The 19,538-nt window shown below is 37.0% G+C and overlaps 1 protein-coding gene across 2 annotated transcripts in view; it reads left to right on the top strand.

Annotated features, from left to right (window-relative positions):
- The first annotated feature begins 2,541 nt into the window (after nucleotides 1-2,541).
- SNX16 (sorting nexin 16) overlaps nucleotides 2,542-19,538 on the top strand; it is a 40,660-nt gene continuing 23,663 nt past the window's right edge. Inside the window, exons 1-5 of one of the 2 annotated variants that reach the window (XM_008587936.1) lie at nucleotides 2,542-2,645; nucleotides 4,729-4,976; nucleotides 5,064-5,203; nucleotides 11,189-11,275; nucleotides 15,890-16,038. In XM_008587936.1, the coding sequence (XP_008586158.1) occupies nucleotides 4,829-4,976; nucleotides 5,064-5,203; nucleotides 11,189-11,275; nucleotides 15,890-16,038 (524 nt within the window). In that variant the 5' untranslated portion in view covers nucleotides 2,542-2,645; nucleotides 4,729-4,828. Of the gene's footprint in view, nucleotides 2,646-4,728; nucleotides 5,204-11,188; nucleotides 11,276-15,889; nucleotides 16,039-19,538 lie in introns of both variants that reach the window. The other variant, XM_008587935.1, reaches the window with a different exon arrangement.

Here is a 19,538-nt window from a genome sequence, read left to right as displayed (position 1 = left end):
TAGGGGTATATATTATATATATATAAATATTATAAATATTTTATTTATATATTTTTTTTATTTTTATATATTTATATTATATTTTTATTTATTTATATATATTTTTAATTTTATATAAATATATATATTTTTTATATGCCTTTATATAAAATTAAAATAATAAAAGGGGCAGAAAAAAAAATCTCTTATTCCACAAGTTAAAATGTAAACAGTTCAATTCGATTGTAGGCACTGTATAGAGTCATTCAGGAGCTGAACTAAAATATTCCATAAATAGGGATTAGTCATGAGATATGGTCTGTGACAACATAGTAACTCTTACTTTGATCAACCACAGTATATTTTCTTGATTACTAAAGATGTTAAGTTCATTTCTTGAAAATTACATCTAGACATTTATCAATATCAGATATTCTGGAAGATAAAGAAAGCATGTACTATGTATATTTTGTTATGCTCCATTCAATAATCTGTGAAGGATGTTCTTGGAGTATTCCAATGACCTTTTCTAGATTTTTATCCATTTCTTAACTGTGATATCTGTACACCCTTACTTCTTCAAAGCTTGATTTTCCTTGGCTTCCTAGATATTGAACTATCAGGTTTACCTCATCACAGACCTCTTTTGCTATCACCTGCAGCCCTGCTCACAAATAAGGAAAATATTCCAAGGCTCACTTTTCTTTTCTTTTCTCTCTTACCCTTATTCAGTTACAGAACACATGGATATAACTGCCACCTCAAGACCAAGACTGCCAAGTATATCTTGAACACTGCCTATTTTTTAGTCTACTCTTCCTGCAGAGTTCTATTTTTATGGTTCAGTCACACTGACAGGGCAACATCTCTCAAACCAAAATCATCATTATGCCACAAACCGGATTCTCTTCCTGTGTTCATTATGAAATTAACACTATCAATTTTTCCCGTCTTGGGACTGCTCTAAAGTCTCAGAAATTATGTAATGTTCCTTAAATCAAATGCACAATTCTATTGAACAGGCCTATAGACTGGTCTGAATATTGGCATTTGGCTGTCAAAGAACAGCTTTCCTGATAACCTTATAGGTCTACAGATGCGCAAATCTAACAAGCTTAATGTTGCTTTGCCTCCCACAGATTTGTCATCCTTTTTCCCCTGGGTGACAGAGCTGCCAAAGATTACTCAAAGCCCATCTCTTCTGAGCACTGAGAAGCCCTGAAAAGGGGTTAATCTCCTGGAATCCTCATGATAGAGACATTCCTTCCATTTGGGAAATTAACCCCAAATTGGGGTTCTCTTCCCACATTTATTCTCCAGACCAGGAAGTTACAGGAAGAGAACATAGGTGGGGTTTTTTCTAAGTACAGTTTAACAAGTTTAACAATAGAAGCTGGTAACATTAGGTAAGACAAGCAAGGTGACCTTCTATAATGCAATTTTCAACAAAAGCTTGATTTTAGCAAACATTCTCTTCTTACAGCAATTTCCCGGTGTCTTTACACATCAGTCAGTAACCTGTCTGTCTTTGAGTCAGCAACCTTGCTGTGTTAATTCTATATCTTACAACAGAGACTATAGCCTGGGGAAAATTTCCTGTCCTTTGCAAGGTCAATATCTGAAACTGCAAGGCTTTGGAAAACCAGGCCCTGTGAAGTACATTTGCTTTATGCATACTCTACACTTAAGAATCTCATCATTTCAGATAAAATTGCTCCCCAGAGTAAAAAAAAGACACTAAAGAATTCCATGGGTTCTCTGCTGATGTAGACTTCTGAATTATGTAGGTCAGATCCGCTATTCTGTAGTGCTCTATCTTCCCACTTCGAATCGATTGTTATCCCCTAAAGCGCTGCTAATTCTGGAAAACAATCTATAACCTGTTATAACCAGCCCAAGCTAGTGACGACTACAAGTCCCATGAAGCAAAGCAGAAGCCCGCACGTTTGCCGTGGTTTCTCCTGGGAACTGTAGTCTTCTAGTTACCTGTCAGGCAAACTAGCTATCGTAGCCTCCTTTTCTCAAAAGTTCCCTTCGAAAAATAAAATTAGTGCAAAGAATATCGACCCCCGGCCACAGGACTAAATTTAACCCACCTACCAGAGAGCCCAGGCCAGATGATCCCAGTCGGCGCCCCGGGGTGGCCGCCTTCGGCGTGACGTCACTTCCGGCTGAGGCGTGCCAGGCCGGTCCCTCACTCCAGCTCTGCCGGGATCCTGGTCCCGCCGCCGGGCTGAGGCGGGCAGAGGCGAGGAGCAGCTGCTTTCGGGGGCGGAGTGTCACGTGAGGTCTCTCGGTATTGTGGGAGGAGGTGGAAAGCGTTTCGGTGGCTCTCACTTCTTTGGTCGTATTGATATGCACCTACCAGAGAGCCCAGGCCAGATGATCCCAGTCGGCGCCCCGGGGTGGCCGCCTTCGGCGTGACGTCACTTCCGGCTGAGGCGTGCCAGGCCGGTCCCTCACTCCAGCTCTGCCGGGATCCTGGTCCCGCCGCCGGGCTGAGGCGGGCAGAGGCGAGGAGCAGCTGCTTTCGGGGGCGGAGTGTCACGTGAGGTCTCTCGGTATTGTGGGAGGAGGTGGAAAGCTGCAGTGAAAGAGTCCGGTTTAACCGTCGCCCGGAAACGCGTATTAACACGATCGCGGAGTTGGCTGAGGAGTGGGCTGAGGTACGGGCGGGGCGGCGGGCGCTGTCCAGACTCTCGTGTGGGTGACACCTGCACCCTCGGTGGTTCACGAACTTTTTTGAAGTACCCTGTACACATTTTCGGAACAAGGAGTAAACAGAGGTGAAATCTACATCTCAAAGAGATTCATTTCTGGTTTTGAAAGAAATGAAATCACAGTATTTATTCAGGAGAATGAACACTGAGCCCTTTTCCTCTTTGTTAAAATGGACATGGTCGGAATTACATGAAGTAACACACATGAAGTGCCTCGTCCAGCACCTGCCATGTAGGGGATTCCTGCAGAATCATTGCATTAGTTAATGTTACTGTCATTACTATTACTTGAGGTCTAAATTGTGAGGGTATGGAGGACTTGGCAGGGCCAAGGGTGGTTTTGTTCTCTCGTGTGGGTGACTGGGAGTGATGCCATATACAGAAGTGAGGCAGCCAGGAAGAAGTGTTTCTTATCTACTGGTTGGTTCCCATGTGTTCCCAAGTCCAGATCATTCATCTTGTAACCAGATGCCGTTGCCTTCAGCCAGGCTACCCACAAGCACTTATCTATGGCTTACAATTGGGTCTGCGGCAGAGCCGGCAGGGTCTCGGGACCCCAGGAAGCCCCGAGAGCGGCGGGTCTCGACCCCCACAGAGCCGAAGATCCAGGTCACGCTCAGACCTCTAGGTTAGAGCTGCGCCGGGGGTTCTCCATTTTGCTCTCGCCACCAAACATCTTCTCGCCCACCTGGTTGCTCACCTGCCCACCTCACCTGCCAGAAGTGAGCCCGAGATGATCGTTCTCGGAGCACCTCCACTCCAGGGCAAAAGTGGAGACGCTTCTAATGAGCATAATACGTTTTCTTACCGTTTCGGTGGCTCTCACTTCTTTGGTCGTATTGATATGCGACCTCCCCCCGCCAGCCTGCAGCCTCAGGTGGTAGAGTGGCAGAGGGCAGGACGATTCCACAGGCCTTGAGAAGGTTGAGATTACAGATCTTTTATTTACTTCTTTTTTGGGAGGCCATCAGGCGGAACCCAGGAGCGATGAATCAGCAGCTCAAGTTTCTTGAAATTTTCATAATGGGGAAGGTTGCCCAGAGCCACGTGCTGAGTTAAAACTCTTATTTCAGCATCTTTCCAAGTCAAGGCGACTCCTTTCCTACCTTTCTCACCAGTAGAGTTATGCAGATGAAGTTGGGCAGGCAGACCCGTTGTTATGTGCAGCCTGTTATTTCTTTGGTTTGTAGTTAATACAATTTCTTATGAGTTTATTATTTAACAGCTTAATGGTAAACCATTTCTTCTTTATGTTATGAAATTATTCCGATACAAGACGTACTCGTTCTTTTGATAAGAGATTATAGAGTATGAGTTATAAAGATTTATTAAGTACCCTCAGTTTATTGCAAAGCAGAATTAGTGACGAGCTAGAAACTCTAAAGAGCAGTTGGGCTTTTAATTATTTAATTTTGTTGCATATAAGTTTAATATTCGTTGGGTTTTATTTGATTAATTTGATCAGCTGTATTTTTCAAATAAGTCGATCCCTGCTTCTATAAAATGTTACTTTAATAGCAGTTGACGTTTACCCAGGTAGCATTTAAGCTTCTGGTTCACTGTTACTACTCTGTAAGTCCTTAGACTTTCACTAAATAAATCAGAAGGTAATGTGAATAATCACCCCCTTTTTTCCTTCACTTTTCTCCTTACCTCCCTATACTGTCAGGACAATAAGCTAAAATAAATCTTCAGGAGAGTCCTTACCACTCTTCTCCTACCATCTCTTTTTTAATAGATGACATCAGCTTTAAATGAACATGACAGAAATTCATCACAAGAAAATAAAGTCGGGGAAAAAGGTTAACATGTAACATGTGGGTGAAGAGAAAGGATGTGGAATACTTTTGCTCTCTTTGCCTTGCAAATGGGAGTCCTTAAAGATAATTGGGATTAAAGGAAGGGGTTTGAGGCATTTTCATTCCAAATAAAATAAGAGTGTCCCAAAATTGAAAAGAACATTTTGTTTTCTTTTGGATCATGCAGGAGATTAAAGACTAATCTTTCAATATGTCCTTCTCATTTTTAGATAGTGAATTCCTCAGAAGAAGAAAATGGATTGCATATTAGTTGTTCTCTAAGTGTTTGGACTTAACAGTGTGCAGGTTTGTTGCAAAGGCCTAAAGAAGATGGCAACTCCTTATGTCCCAGTTCCTATGCCCATAGGAAACTCTGCTTCCAATTTTTCAACCAACAGAAATCAAAGAAGTTCTTCATTTGGCAGTATCTCAACAAGTTCAAACTCTTCCAAAGGCCAGTTAGAAGACTCAAATATGGGTAATTTTAAACAGACAAGTGCCCCTGATCAAGTGGATAGTACTTCATCTGCCTGTAGCAGTCCCCTCATTAGGACTAAATTTACAGGTGCAGATTCTTCCATTGAGTATTCTGCTAGACTAAGAGAAACTGAAGAACAAAATCCTGAAACAGTAAATTGGGAAGATAGACCTTCTACACCTACTATACTGGGTTATGAGGTGATGGAAGAAAGAGCTAAATTTACTGTAAGTATTGATTTCTGCTGCAAATCAGTAGAATGTGAGAGATTGGCTAACCTGTGTGTTTGAAGCAGTGTTAAAGTTATTAATGTAGGCTTGTACTTAACAATTTCTTGAACAAGAAATTCTAATGGTTTTTACACCACTAAATTTTGTCATGCTGTAGTAAACTTTTGTTTTACCTTAATGAATTTTCACAAACCAGACTCACCTATGTAACTAGTACATAGATCAAGAAAGGTTAGTAGCATCTTAAAAGCCCCCATACTCTCTGCCTGTCAGTACCCACTCACCCAATAACTTTTCTGATAGCCTCTATTATTTTTTCTTATTGTTGTATTTTATATAAATGAAAGTATTGAATGTGTATTCTTTTGGGTCTGGTCTCTTTTCTTCAGGGTTATGTTTGTAAGGTTCATTCTTGATCTTGCATACATTGTAGATAGCTTATTTTTATTACTGATAGTATACCTTTATACAAATATACTACAATTTATTCATTCTGTTGTTGAAGAACATTTGAATAATTTACATTTTGAGGTTCTTACAAATACTACTTCTTTGAACATTTTGGTACTCATCACTTAGTAAACACACGTATACATTTCTGTTTGCTATTTACCTAGGAGTAAAATCGCTGGACCATATCCCCAGCTTTAGAAGGTATTGATGAACAATGTTTCAGAGTTGTACTAATTTATACTCCTTTAAACAGTGTATGAGAGTTCTGGTTGCTCCCCACCTTCCCAGCAGGTGGTATTTTCTCATCTTTTTCATTTTAGATATTTTAGTGAGCATAGGGTGATATCACGTTGTGATTTTAATTTGAATTTTTCTTAATGACTAATTAAATTGATTTTTTTTTTGGCCATTTGGATATTGTGAAATGTCTGTTCAAGATTTTGTTCATTTTTCTTTTAGGAAGTCTTCATTTTGATGTGTGGTTATCTGTGCATTCTGGATATGTGTCTATATGTCCTTTTTCAGATACATATGTATTGTGACTATCCTCTCACGCTATAGTTTGCCTTTTCACTTCCTTAATACATTTGATAAACAAAAGTTCTTAATTTTGATACAGTACAATTTGTTAATTTTTTTCTTTTATGGCTGGTACTTTTTGAAATCTTTGCCTACTCTAATGTTACAAAGGTATTTTCCTATGTTTTCTTCTAAAAGCTTTTATTGTTGGGCCTTTCACATTTAGATTTGTAAACAATCCATAATTGATTTTTGTCCATGGTGTTAGGTAAAGATCAAGCCATTTTTTTCCCATAAGAGTTTCAATTAATTAGGCTTTTATTAAAAAGACTATTCTTTCTCTTCCACATCTGTGTGTTGCCTGTGTCATAAATTATGTGACCATAAATGTGTCTGCTTCTATGTTCCAGTTTTCTGTCTTTTAACAATTCCACAGTCTTAATTAGTAAAGCTTTATAATAGGTCTTGATATCTAGTAGTTTAAATACCTTAGCTTTGTTGTTGTTCTTCAAGATTGCTTTGGCTATCCTTGACCCTTTGCATTGTGATTTTGTTAAACCTATAGATTAATCTGGTGAGAACTAACATCTTTACAATACTGAGTCTCCAAATCTGTGAACCTAATCCATTGACCTAAGTCTTTAATTTCTTCTAAAGTGTTTTGATGTTTTCCGTGCAGAGTTCTACCTCTTTTGTTTAGATTTATTTCCGGATGTGGATGTTGTTTGATGTTCTTTTCAGAGACATCTTTTTTTGTTTTCTATTTGCTCATTACTAATTTATATATTTTGACCTTGTGTGTTTATGTATCCAGAGACCTTGCTAAACTCACTTATTAGTTCAAAGAGTTTGTTCTTTTTGATTTTTTTGCAGTATAATTGTTGTTTACTTCACTACGTCATGCTATAAATTTATGACAGGATTGGAGGACCACCAAGAAAAAATTATCAAGATTATTTATGAAGAGATTGTCTTTAAAATTAATTTATAAGACTGGTGATATGATGTGTAATCTGCATGGAAGTATCTTTTTGGGGGGAAATTTTAGAAATTATAATATAGTGATGGCTCATTTCATTACATTAGTCTACCTTACTTATGAAGGAATGAGCATTTGTTGAGGTAAAGCTATGGTTTGAATGTTTGTGTCCTCCCAGAATTCGTATGTTGAAACTTAACCTCTAAGGTGATGGTATTAAGAGGTGGGGCCTTTACAAGGTGATTTCATCATGGGGCAGAGCCCTCATGAATAGAATTAGTGCCCTTACAAAAGAGGCCCCAGAGAGCTGCCTTATTTCTTCCACTTGAGGACATAGCTATAGAGGCACCATCTATGAACCAGATGCTGAATCTGTTAGCATCTTGATCTTGGATTTCCCAGACTCTAGAACTGTGAGAAATAAATTTCTGTTCTTTCTAAGCTATCGAGTTTATAGTAGTTTGTTATAGCAGCCAGTACAAACTAAGATAGGTGATATGTGTGAAAATGCAAATTTGTAGTCAAATTTAAGGCAGTGGTATATAGAAAGTCTTTCAGGACACTATAAAGGAACAAGTAAATGGCAGATATGAAATTAGTCATATTAATGTATTCATTAACTCAACATGTTTTGATTACCTGTTATGTACCAGGCACCGTTCCAGGTAATAGTGGTATAGTTACAAGAGTGAATGAATAATAGATAAGTAAATAAGAAAGACTGCTGGTATGTCACATGGTGACAAGTGCTATAGAGAGAAATAAAAAAGAGAAGGGAGACAGGGAGTTTCCTTGAAACTGGGGTTGGGATTTAAATAGTGTTATCAATCATGGTCTCACAGAAAAGGTGTTAGTACTAATAGAGAGTGAACCATGAGAATATCTGGGGATTTCCACACAGGTGAGACATCTTTTACAGATCCTTGTGTCTGACAGCAGAGTAAGCAATGCGGAGAGGTGTCAGAAATGAGATAACAGGTAAGGGAGGGGGTGTGGCACACAAAGTACGTGGGGCATGTAGGCCATTGTAAGGACTTCGGGTTTTACTCTGCATGAGATGGGAATCTTGGAAAAAGCTTTTAAAGGAAAGGTCATGTGATCTCACTTAATGTTTTAAAAGGATCATTCTGGTTGGCAAATGGAGACTAGATTGTCTGGGGAAAATGTGGAAGCAAGAAGCAGTTAGTAGGTTCTTGCACAAATTCAAGGGAGAAACAATGGTCACATGGACTTTGGTGGTGGAGGAGGTCCTGAGAAGTGATCAGATTCCAAATCTATTTTGAAGGTAGACCCAACAGTATTTTCTAATGATCTGTAAGTGGGGTGTGAGAGAAAGAGAAGTCAAAGATGACCTCAAAGATTTTGCTCTAAACACTGAGAAGAATAAGGTTGCCATTTAATTAGGTGGCAGGTTTTGAGGGGAAGATCAGGATTTTTTTTTTTTGGACATGCTAGATTTGTGATACCTATTAGACGTTGAAATGGAGATGTCAAGTGTGCGTGCGTGAATGTGTACACATATATATGTATTGTGTGTGTGTGTGTGTGTGTGTGTGTATATATAAATTGAGTTCAGGAGAGAGGTCTGAACTGGAAATAATAAGCTTGGAAGTCTTAGGTTTGTAAAATAATTTCTCCTAGATAATTTTCTTTGACTTGATCCCTTAACTGAAGAAAGTTATTAGGACTGAATGTTGAGATTTCATAAGAATGTCAAGTCTTTGGAAAGGTGTTTAAAAGCAAGAAGTGACTAGGATGGGTGGTGAGTAGGACTGAGAAGGAGGCATGAACTAGGATGGGTGGTGAACAGGACTGAGGAGGCATGAGATGGACTTCTTCTATTGATAGTATTTTGGTTCTTGTTCTTGGTACTAGTTACATGGCTGTGTTCACTTTGTAAAAATTCATCAAGTTGTATATTTATGATTTGTGCACTTTTCTATATATATTTTATAATTCAATATATGCCTCTGCATATGTTGTAATTCACTTAAAAATCCCCAATGACTACATAAAAGATAGATAGTACAAAGTAATATATACTAAATTTCAAGTAAAAAGTATGAACAATAACTACTGTTACAGTTATAGAGAGGAGAATGATCAGTACTGTTATAAAGTTTCCATTGAAAGCACTACTTAAACAAGTGGAAAGATAGAGAACTTTCTAGAAAAGAGAAAATACAAAGATCTGTATATCTTTTTTAGAGAAATAGGAGTGTTCCGGGGCTGCACTAGAAAGTAGCTTAGTCGGAAGGAAGGTTTTATTTTGTAAAACAGGAAAATAAAGTTAATATGGATTATCTGTATAAAAACTGAATTATTATATGAGGTTGATTTTTATCATGCAACAGCCATTCATACTCAAAAGTTTTGAAGTCAGTTTGTTTTGTTTTAATGAGAGACTCCTAAAAAGAATGTTTCTTTCATATCCCCATTGTGACTTTCTACAGACTTTTAAAGGGTATCCAAATTATCTTGTTCCCCATCCTTCTGTTACAAACATAAACTATTTGATTTGTTTTTTTACTCCCTCTTAAAAGCTGAAAGAAAAGTCTATATGAGAAAAAATAAGATGGTAAGGATAATCTACACATCCCTAAATAATGAGTTGTCTTTCTGTTCAATAGAAGTATGAGAATACTTCAAAAAGTTCATGGACGTATTTGTAGTCTTTTTTTTTTTTTTTTTTTTGGTGGTGGCTGGCTGGTAAGGGGATCTTGGTCTTATCCTCTAACCAGCTGAGCTAACCGGCCATCTGCCATATTGTCTTTTATTTCTGTTTTCCATGAACTTTTTGAAGTACACTCATATAATGTGAGCCACAAATGTGAATCACATTTGTAATTTTAAATTTTTAGTAGCCACATTAAAAAAACTAGAAAGAAACAGTTGAAATTATTTTTAATAGTATATTTTATTCAACCTTATATGTCCAAAATATTATCATTTCAACATATAGTCAATATAAAATAATTTTAATAAAAACCATTTACATTTTTTTTCACACTTAGTCTTTGAAATCCAGTGTGTATTTTGTGCTCAGCACATTTGGGCAAGTTGCATTTTGAGTGCACAGTAGCCACACGTGGCTAAAGTGCAATTCTGCAGCCGCATTTGAAAATTATTGCACAACAGACTTCAAGAAAAGAAATTACTCTTTTTAGGAGAGTTTCACTCATTCAACAGATATTTATTGAGTACCTCATATGTGCTATGTGTTTTGCTTAGCCCAAAATACTGTGCCGAAAACAACTAGGAGATGTTTCTCTGAGATTCTGTCATAAATAACACATTCTCATAATAAATTCTAACAGTAGAATCTACTTTTTTCTTATTGTGTGCTTCAAACAAGTTTTTCTTTTCAGTAGCCTACATAATTATACATAATTACAGAAATGTAAACTTTTATGTAATACAGGTTTTTTTTTTTTTTTTTGTATTTCAGGCTTATATTTCAGCCTTGGAGATTAGAACAACATTGAACTTATTTGAAAACTTTGCTTGATAGTTGAGTTTAAAAATTAAATTATAGGGCCGGCCCATGGCTTACTTGGGAGAGCATGGTGCTGACAACACCAAGTCAAGGGTTAATATCCCCTTACCAGTCATCTTATATTTAGAAATAAATGTATAAATAAATAAATTTTATAGGACAAAAGTGTCAATTTTTCACAGCTTCTTCAAGCATGATTGATTCTTTTATCAATTTTATTTTTATCAATTAGAATATGTTGGCATAAAACATATCTTGGAAAGCTGATGAGTTCATTATTATTAGTGTGCACAGAAAGAAGCATTTTGTCTCAAATTTGTCATATTCATATTTCTTAAGGAAAAAAATTTTTTGGTGCCTGCATTGATTATTTGTGCATTTGATGATCTAAATGATTTCTGATACAGATATTTTTTACATAATAATTGTTATAATCTGGATTATCAAGTAAAAGTTTTGAAATATTTATTTAAATTTTTAATTATTTTTAATTTTATATATATATATTTCTCTCTCTCTCTCTCTCTCTGAAAAGGTGTATAAAATACTAGTAAAGAAAACCCCAGAAGAAAGCTGGGTAGTTTTCAGAAGATACACTGACTTCTCTAGGCTTAATGACAAAGTAAGTACTTTAATAAATTCAAAACTAACTTTTCAATTTTGAGTTATGTAATTTCTGCTCTTCTGTTATTTGTGTTTTTCTTCATTTTTAATTATTGGAATCGATTCAAATCTTTGCTAATTCATAAGAAAGTTAAATGTTTGATTTCACTTTAATAGCCTATCTTTACACAAAACTTTATCTTTATGAAAAAAATTTTTAGTGTAAAAACGTGAATTTAAAATTGCTGACAGAAAAATGATTGTTTATATAATCTTGTGAGTTTGAAAAACGTGTATATAAGATCCTCGACCTATTAGAAAATTGTATATGACTGCAAGAGAATGAACAGAAAAATCTTTTTAACATATTAGTTTTCTATTGCTGCATAACAAATTACCACAAACTCTGTTGCTTAAAATAGCACCTGTTTATTTAGTGGTTTGGGTGGTTGCAGCTGGGTTTGCTGCTTAGGATCGAGCAAGGTCAAAATCAAGCTGTTGGTTGGTCTCTTAATGCTCTGTGGAGGAATCAACCTCCAAGCTCATTCAGGTTATTGGCAGAACTTAGTTTCTTGAAGTTGTAGGACCAAGGTCCCGGTTCCCTTGCTGGCTGTCAGCCAGAGATCATTCATACCTCACAGAGACTGTTCTCTGGTCCTTGCACATGGCCCCTCCATCTTTAAGGCCAGCAGCAGTGGGCCAAGACCTTTCTCTGCCTTGAATCTCTCCAACTTTCTTTTCTGCCACTAGCCAGAGAAAAGACTCTAAAGTGCTCATGCGATAAGATTAGGCTCACGCAGATAATCTCCCTATCTTAAGGTCAATTGATTAGTAACCTTAATTATAGCTGTAAAATCCCTTTTGCTACGTAACATAACAGAAGAACAGAAGCAACACCAGAGACAAAGGTCATGGAACCATCTAGAATTCTGTGCTGCACATGAGAAACAGAGAGGATAATAATAAACTTCAATATATTAAAAATCCTTAACAGCAAATTTTAAAAGTGAACCCAAAAGTAAAAAGTATAACAAATAATATGAACAGTGTAATTCACAGAAGAAATATATGTGACCAATAAATCTGAAAAGCATTTAATATCATGAGTATTCCAAGAAAAGAAAAATAAACTAATTTTCACCTGTCAAGTTGACAGACATTTAAATGGTATTATCCAGTGTTGGAAGTATGCATCTTCCTAGGGGACACCATAATGTTTTGCATGATTTTAACACAGTAATAGCATTTCTGGGATTTAACCTACATACACAATCATGACTATTACAGTTGACCAAAGCTGAAACATTTCTGTGTGGTAAAATGATTGTTCTCAGTTGGTCCCAGGCACAACAGCATAGGGAGGGAAGGAGCAGCACCGTTACCAATGCAACTCATTGTCAAGAAAAACCAAGTTCATATGAAAACTTGGGCAGGGCTCAATCAAGCATTCATCCCTCACATTAAAAAGAAATTTAGTGGTAGTCCTTGATATGTCTGGCTTTTCAGTCACACTGCTCTGTCCTGAACTGATTTGCCCTTCACATGTGGTTCATAAGTGGCATTCTGAAATTGCCTTTCTCTGTCTTTCTGGGGATTTTTTAATATTTCTCTTTTGTTGGATGTTGTTTTCCTCTATTCCATGTCTTCCTCTTTCTTGAATTACTTAATTGTGGGACAGCTCCGTCTTTTCTGTGGATAATTTTTTAAAGGAAAGTCATATATTTAGACATATATGATATTTAAATTATAAAGCTTAAAATTAATAAAAAGATGATATATTTCTTCCTCGTGACTTTTATTTCCATTGCAGACACATTAGATTAAGAAATCTCAAGGCCACAAATATCAAATATCAGTTATATCTTAAAGCAAGTCAGGGTTTTCACTTAATGAGTTACTTTCTAGTTTTTGTCTTGTTTATTTTCTGTTCACTTACTTACAGAAGTATAGACAAAATGTTATATTTTACATTTTTATTTAACATTTTAATTTTACCCTGTCCATTTTTGTCTTTTGCTAGTCTTTTTTCATACCTGTGATACTTAGTTTTATTTTTAAGTATAGAAATGTGAATGTACATGAATTCATTCTGTTCATCCATTATTTAACATATTGTTGACTGCTTGTTATGTAGCAGGCACTATGCTAGACACTGAGGATGCAACTATGAATAAAGCATAATAATTGCAGTATAGTAAAATGGTTCTCAATCATAACTGCATTTTGGACTCCCCTGGAAAGCTTTTGCAAATTACAATACCTAGGCCATACTACAAATTGTTAAATCTTAATCTGTCAGGGGTAGAACACAGTCATAAATACCTTTTAAAACTCCTCAGGTGATTCCAGTGTGCAGCCAGGGTTTAAAATCACTGGTCTAGTAGGAGAGTCAAAAATTTGTGTGTGTGTGTTCATTCTCGAGGAGTTTATTTGGTCAGACCTGGTGTGAGAGGGCCCTGCACCTAGAAAGTATTGGTCATCTTGGTGGTGAAGCATGATTTATTATGCTGGCGACACGGGACTGGGTAGGGCAGCAGGAACTTCATCTTGGAGTTGTGCAACTGCTTGGCTGTCGGCCGGCGGCACTTGCTGGCTGCCATCTCCTCCACTTTCACGATCTGGATGGAGTCAGCACGGACGCAGTGCCAGCCCCTATGGTGGTCAGGTCCCGGTATTCCCTGTACACGTTGTGGGAGCCTCTGCGGGAGTCAGTAGCGCAGCCAGATGTCGAAGTTCTTGACCTGCAGGGGAGACTTTTTGAACATCTGTCCACAGTAGACAATTTCCCCTGAAGACTTCATCATCTTTGGCAGAGATGCAAAGTATCAGAAGTGAAATTTGGCGAAGGCGTGATTAAGGCAGAAAGATTTATATGCGGTAGAGGGGCAGCATGCAGCACTTGGGGGTGGGTAAGCAGCGCCACCTTGAATTCGTGCTGTGAGCCTGAGGCCTTCATTGGCATTTCTCTGTGCTGGCCACCACTCACCAAAAGGCAAAATTTAATTAGCATTATTTACATTGTGATAAATGTTACTAAAAAAAAAAACTAATGATTTGACAATGTGTGGCAGGTTATCTTTTCTAAAAGTGGTCACAGCAATATCTTCAGTCTCATATGCTCTTCCAGAATCTTACCACCACCTATCAAAAGGTAAAATCATTTTCCCCTCCCCTTGAACCTGGATGAGCTTGTGACTGCTTGAACCAATGGAGAATAGTGGAAATAATGCTATGTGAGTTTCAAGGCTAGATCATAAGAAGTATACAGTTACATCCTGGCTTTCTCTCTTGGGATGCTCCCTTTTGAAACCCAGCCTCTGTACTATGAGAAAGTCTAGGACACATGGAGAGGCCAGTGTCAGGGTTGTGGTGGACAGCTCCAGCTAAGGTCTCAGCCCAAAACCAGCATCATCCACTATGCATGTGAGTGAGTAAACTTCAGACAGTTCCAGCTCCCAGCCTTCAAGTCTTCCAGCTGAGGCCCCCATTCACTGTAAAAAAATGATAAGCTATCCTCTCTCTACATGGTATGAATTACTGGCCCAAAGAATCCATGAGCCTAATGAATGGTTGTTTTATACCACGAAGTTTTGAGGTAATTTTTTACACAGTAATAGTAACTTGAACAGCCTTAACCTAGTTGAGAAGGTTGGGAAATTCTTCCCTAAAAAAATGAATTTTAGGCCAAATGTGCAAAGTAGATTATAAACCAAAATATAAAAGTTAAAACGGTAAACTTCTGGGAAAAACACAGAAGAAAATCTTTGTAGCCTTGGAGTGAGTAAAAATTTCTTTCAATCTAAAAAAGCCTAAACCATTAAAGACAAAAATGGATGAATTAGATAACATTAAAATTAAAAGCAACTGCTTTGCTAAGATTGTTAAAGAGTCAGGCCACTGTTAGGAGAAAATATTTGTAATGCATATATCTGAAAAAATCTTGTATCTGGAATATATAATGTACTCTTACAACTTAATAAAAACACAACCCAATTTAAAAAAAAAAAAACATTGGGGGACTCAAAAGATTTGAATAGATAATTTACTAAAGAAGATATGAATGTGCAAATAAGCAAGTGAGAAGATATTCAACATCATTTATCAAAAGAGGAATATGGGGCCGGCCCGGTGGCGCACTCGGTAGAGTGCGGCGCTTGGGAGCATGGCGGCGCTCCCGCTGAGGGTTCGGATCCCATATAGAGACCGGTCCACTCACTGGTTGAGCGCGGTGTGGGCGCGACACTGAGGGTTGTGATCCCGTTGCCGGTTGCGGTACGGGCGTGACACTGAGGGTTGCGATCCTGTTACCAATCACAGAAAAAGACAAAAAGGAAAAAAAAAAAAAGAGGAATATGAATTACAACCACAATGACATGGTACTACATACCCACTGGAATACCTAACATTCAAAAGATGAATAATGCCAAGTTTTGGCAAGGACATGGAATGAGTAGAACATCTATGTATACATTACTGGTAGAAATTAAGAAAATAATGAAGGCATAAAAAGCTTAGCTGAATTTTATTCTATTATTTTAAGCTTATTTTATGAATAATCGCACATAGTCAACAGGATTGATTTTGTAGAACTGATATAATTGAATTAAACATTGTGTTTTTTCTTTTTTTTCAGTTGAAAGAGATGTTTTCAGGCTTTCGATTAGCACTTCCACCAAAACGCTGGTTTAAAGATAATTACGATGCTGACTTTTTAGAAGATAGACAATTAGGATTACAAGCATTTCTTCAAAATTTAATAGCTCACAAGGACATTGCTAACTGGTATGTAACAAACTGAAATAAAAGATTATAAGAGCATTCTAACAAGTGGCTTAAATGAAAGAATAAACCTAGGACCATAATTATTTAAGCACAGAAGTATGGAGTGGGAGTATAATTACTTGTCCTCTAATTTACTACATGGGATTTTCTTGCTTTCAGTAAGGACTTTGATATTTCATTTTTATCAAAGTTTTAAAAAGTGAGTAAAGTGAAAAATTTAGCATATCACTTACTCAAATCACTCAGCAGTAAACTTGATTTTAGTGTTTAGCAATCGATTTTAGTCTTACCAATCATTTAAACAAAATGGCTTACATATTGGTAAATTTTTGGTTAACACGATACTATATGATTTTAAGGATAATATTTTTTATATTTCTCCAAAGTAGTGCAAAAATATGAACATTGTGAAGTTGGGTTAATTTACATAGGAGGTGAAATGAAAATACTAGAAACCATTAAATAAAAGGCAGAGAAAGGATCTACGTGGGATTTTTGCTAATGAACAGATAAGAAAATTGTTGAATGATGTAGTATAAGCTGGGTATCTAATTTTGGAACCTACATTATCAGATAGATTAGAATTATTTTGAAAAAAGTAGAGAGCATTTATAATGCAGCAATAGCATATTGTATAGATGTCTGTATCCAGAACTGTCCAGTAGTTTTTCACATAAGAATGGAAAACAATTAATAAAACCATCCTATCTAACTTTTCCTACCCCTTTTTCTTGGTCTTTATGTATATTACCTTCTTGTGTTATAACATGCATACACACTGTACTCATACATCTTGCTTTCCAATGTGTGCTGCCTAAGCTTGATGGCTTCACAAGATCCCTGCTCATCCTCCCTCATTTTCCTCTTAATAAAAAAACTACAAGTCAGATCTTTTCTCTGTTCTCCAGATTGATGTATGCAGTTGCCTTCTTGACATCTCCTGCAGATTTCTCAAAGTTACCTCAAACCTAAAACAGACTTAAACTTGATCTCAATCTTTTTTCCCCAAGTTTTCAGCAGCATCATCTACCCAAAACCTGTGAGTCATCCTTGACACATCCTCACTACCTTTATTCCTTCCTTTACATTTTAAGTATCACTCAAATATGTCTACTTTCCTCCATCCTTGTCATTACCACCCTAGTCCAAGCAATTATCTCTTGCCTTAATTGCTGTAGAAACTTTTCTGCTGTTCTTCCTTATCTACTCTTCTTTCTGTAATCCATTAGAGCCACACTGATCTTTTGTGATGTAGCTTAAGTCATTCTTTCTGCTCCCTGCATACCTGCTTGTCTTTCCAACCTTAGGTTTTATTGTTCCTCCCCAACCTCCATTCTCCGTTCATCGGCCATATTGGTCTTCTTTCAGTTTTCCAAAATCACCTTGCTCCTTTATCCCTTAGGGCTTTCGTATATGCTGTTCCATTGAAGGGCAACATTTCACATTACTGCCCCACCCAGCTCTGGCCTAGATAACTCCTATGTATCCTTCAGATTTCAATACAAAGTTCCTTAAGTAACTGGCCTTCCTAACTGAGCCCTCATCCTCCACCACCACCACCACCACCACCACCACCACAGCCTAGGTCAGTTCTTTCTCACAATGTCTGTACCAGCCCTTTTTAACTGGGTCTGAGAGTCAACTTTGAATGCTTTAGGACACCAATTGTATGTAGTGAATTAACTTCCCTCCTCTGCTTCTAGTGATACTAGGTGTGTACTGGTCTTAAGAAGATTGAGAAAATAATCACTTAAATCATTATTATGAGGTGTCTTAGTTTGTTTTCTATTGCTTATAACAGAACACCTGAAATTGGGTAATTTATAAAGAAAGGAAATGTATTTCTTACAATTCTGGAGGCTGGGAAGTCCAAGGTCAAAGGGGCACATCTGGTGAGGACCTTCTTGCTGACTGGGACTCTCTAGAGTCCTGAGGCAGTACAGAGCATCACATGGAGAGGGAGCTGAGCATGCTGACATGCTAACATGCTAGCTCAGGTCTTTCTCATAAAGCTACCAGTACACTCCCATGGTAAGCCATTAATCCACTAGTAGATTAATCCATTCATGAGGGCAGAGACCTTATGATCTAATCATCTCCTAAAGGCCCAACCTCAATACTGCCTCATTGGGGATTAAGTTTCAGCATGAGTTTTGAAGGGGACATTCAAACCATAGCAGTAGGGTTTAATTCTGTCATGGATCCCAGTTGATAAAGGCTGGTTGGTACCTTATTTTTATAGCATTTGAGCTTATTATTATTTCTGTGATTTGACTGTGTTTCTCCCACTAGATGGTAAGATACATAACAGGTCATGTGGCTATTTTATTCACCGTTCAATGTCCAGTGCTTAGCACAGTGCTGACATGGTTGGCTCTCAATAAGTACTTCTTGAATGAATGACAGAACTGTTGAAATTCACTTCTGTACCATTTGTATGAAAAAAAGGTTGAAGCACATATGACAAAGTTAGCAATTATGTGCTCTAGGTGGTGAGAATATGGGTGCTTCCTACTTTTCTATATATTTTACATCTCTCAAAAGAAAAAAGAAAAGTATTGGTTTTAATTCAGACAAACCAAGCAGGAATAAAAACGAACACACACTAAAATCATAAAGACTTTGAAGAAAATATATTTTGTACTATACCATAAAAGACTCTTAACAGCTAAGAAGTCAACACATCCTATCCCCTTTCTCTTGTCCCTTCTTCAGTAAACCTTTATGTATTGAAAATGTGGTGAACTAAAACCAAATTTATTCTGTAAATGACTATTTTATCTAATGAAGTATTAAATAATTTGAACCACATTAATTATATCATTTGTGATTTCTTGATTTTTTTAAATAGCAAAATTGTGCCTTGGTTGAAATATTCAGATACATTTTTTTAAATTACTAATATAGATCTCAGTCTCTGAGGTAAACATTACTGGGGACATTCGAGATCATGTCATTTCTAAAACTGCATACCTCAGAACAGTGGTTGTGATCTTGCTCAATTCATAAATAGGCATTTCAAAGAAAGAGGTTTCTTAGCCAAATAAGTTGGGGAGAGGTTTCATCTGATATTTCTAGAGTATTAAAGGTTTTAAGAAATTTTGCATGAAAGAATCTAGTGTGCCTTGCACTTATTTGCCTACATACTTTTGTCATATCATCAGACGTTTAGGAAATACAGTGAGATAACTTAAATTGAATTCACAATAGGGTATTTATGCCTTGTTTACTGTTGGGTACCCACTATCTTTCTTATGGGTGATGGGTAGCATTTTTTATTTCACAATGTAAAAGGTTTCTTAATAACTTACTGTTTAAAACATGATTGGGGGAAGGGTTATTCATCTGTATCTTAAGCATTTGTCCTGTATCATGGTAAGAAGGGTATAAAAGAAGGGAAGATATACTCACTGGTCTTAAAATTCTTTTAGAAAAATTAGGCTTCTGTTTGAACAAAATAAGGGAGTTTATGAATTGCCACTTGCTATGATACAGATTTT

The sequence above is a fragment of the Galeopterus variegatus genome, unplaced genomic scaffold (assembly GCF_000696425.1).
Source record: "Galeopterus variegatus unplaced genomic scaffold, G_variegatus-3.0.2 Scaffold4603, whole genome shotgun sequence".
NCBI classification, from domain to species: domain Eukaryota; kingdom Metazoa; phylum Chordata; class Mammalia; order Dermoptera; family Cynocephalidae; genus Galeopterus; species Galeopterus variegatus.
Note: the sequence above shows the minus strand (reverse complement) of the source record. Positions and strands in the feature narration are given on the sequence as shown.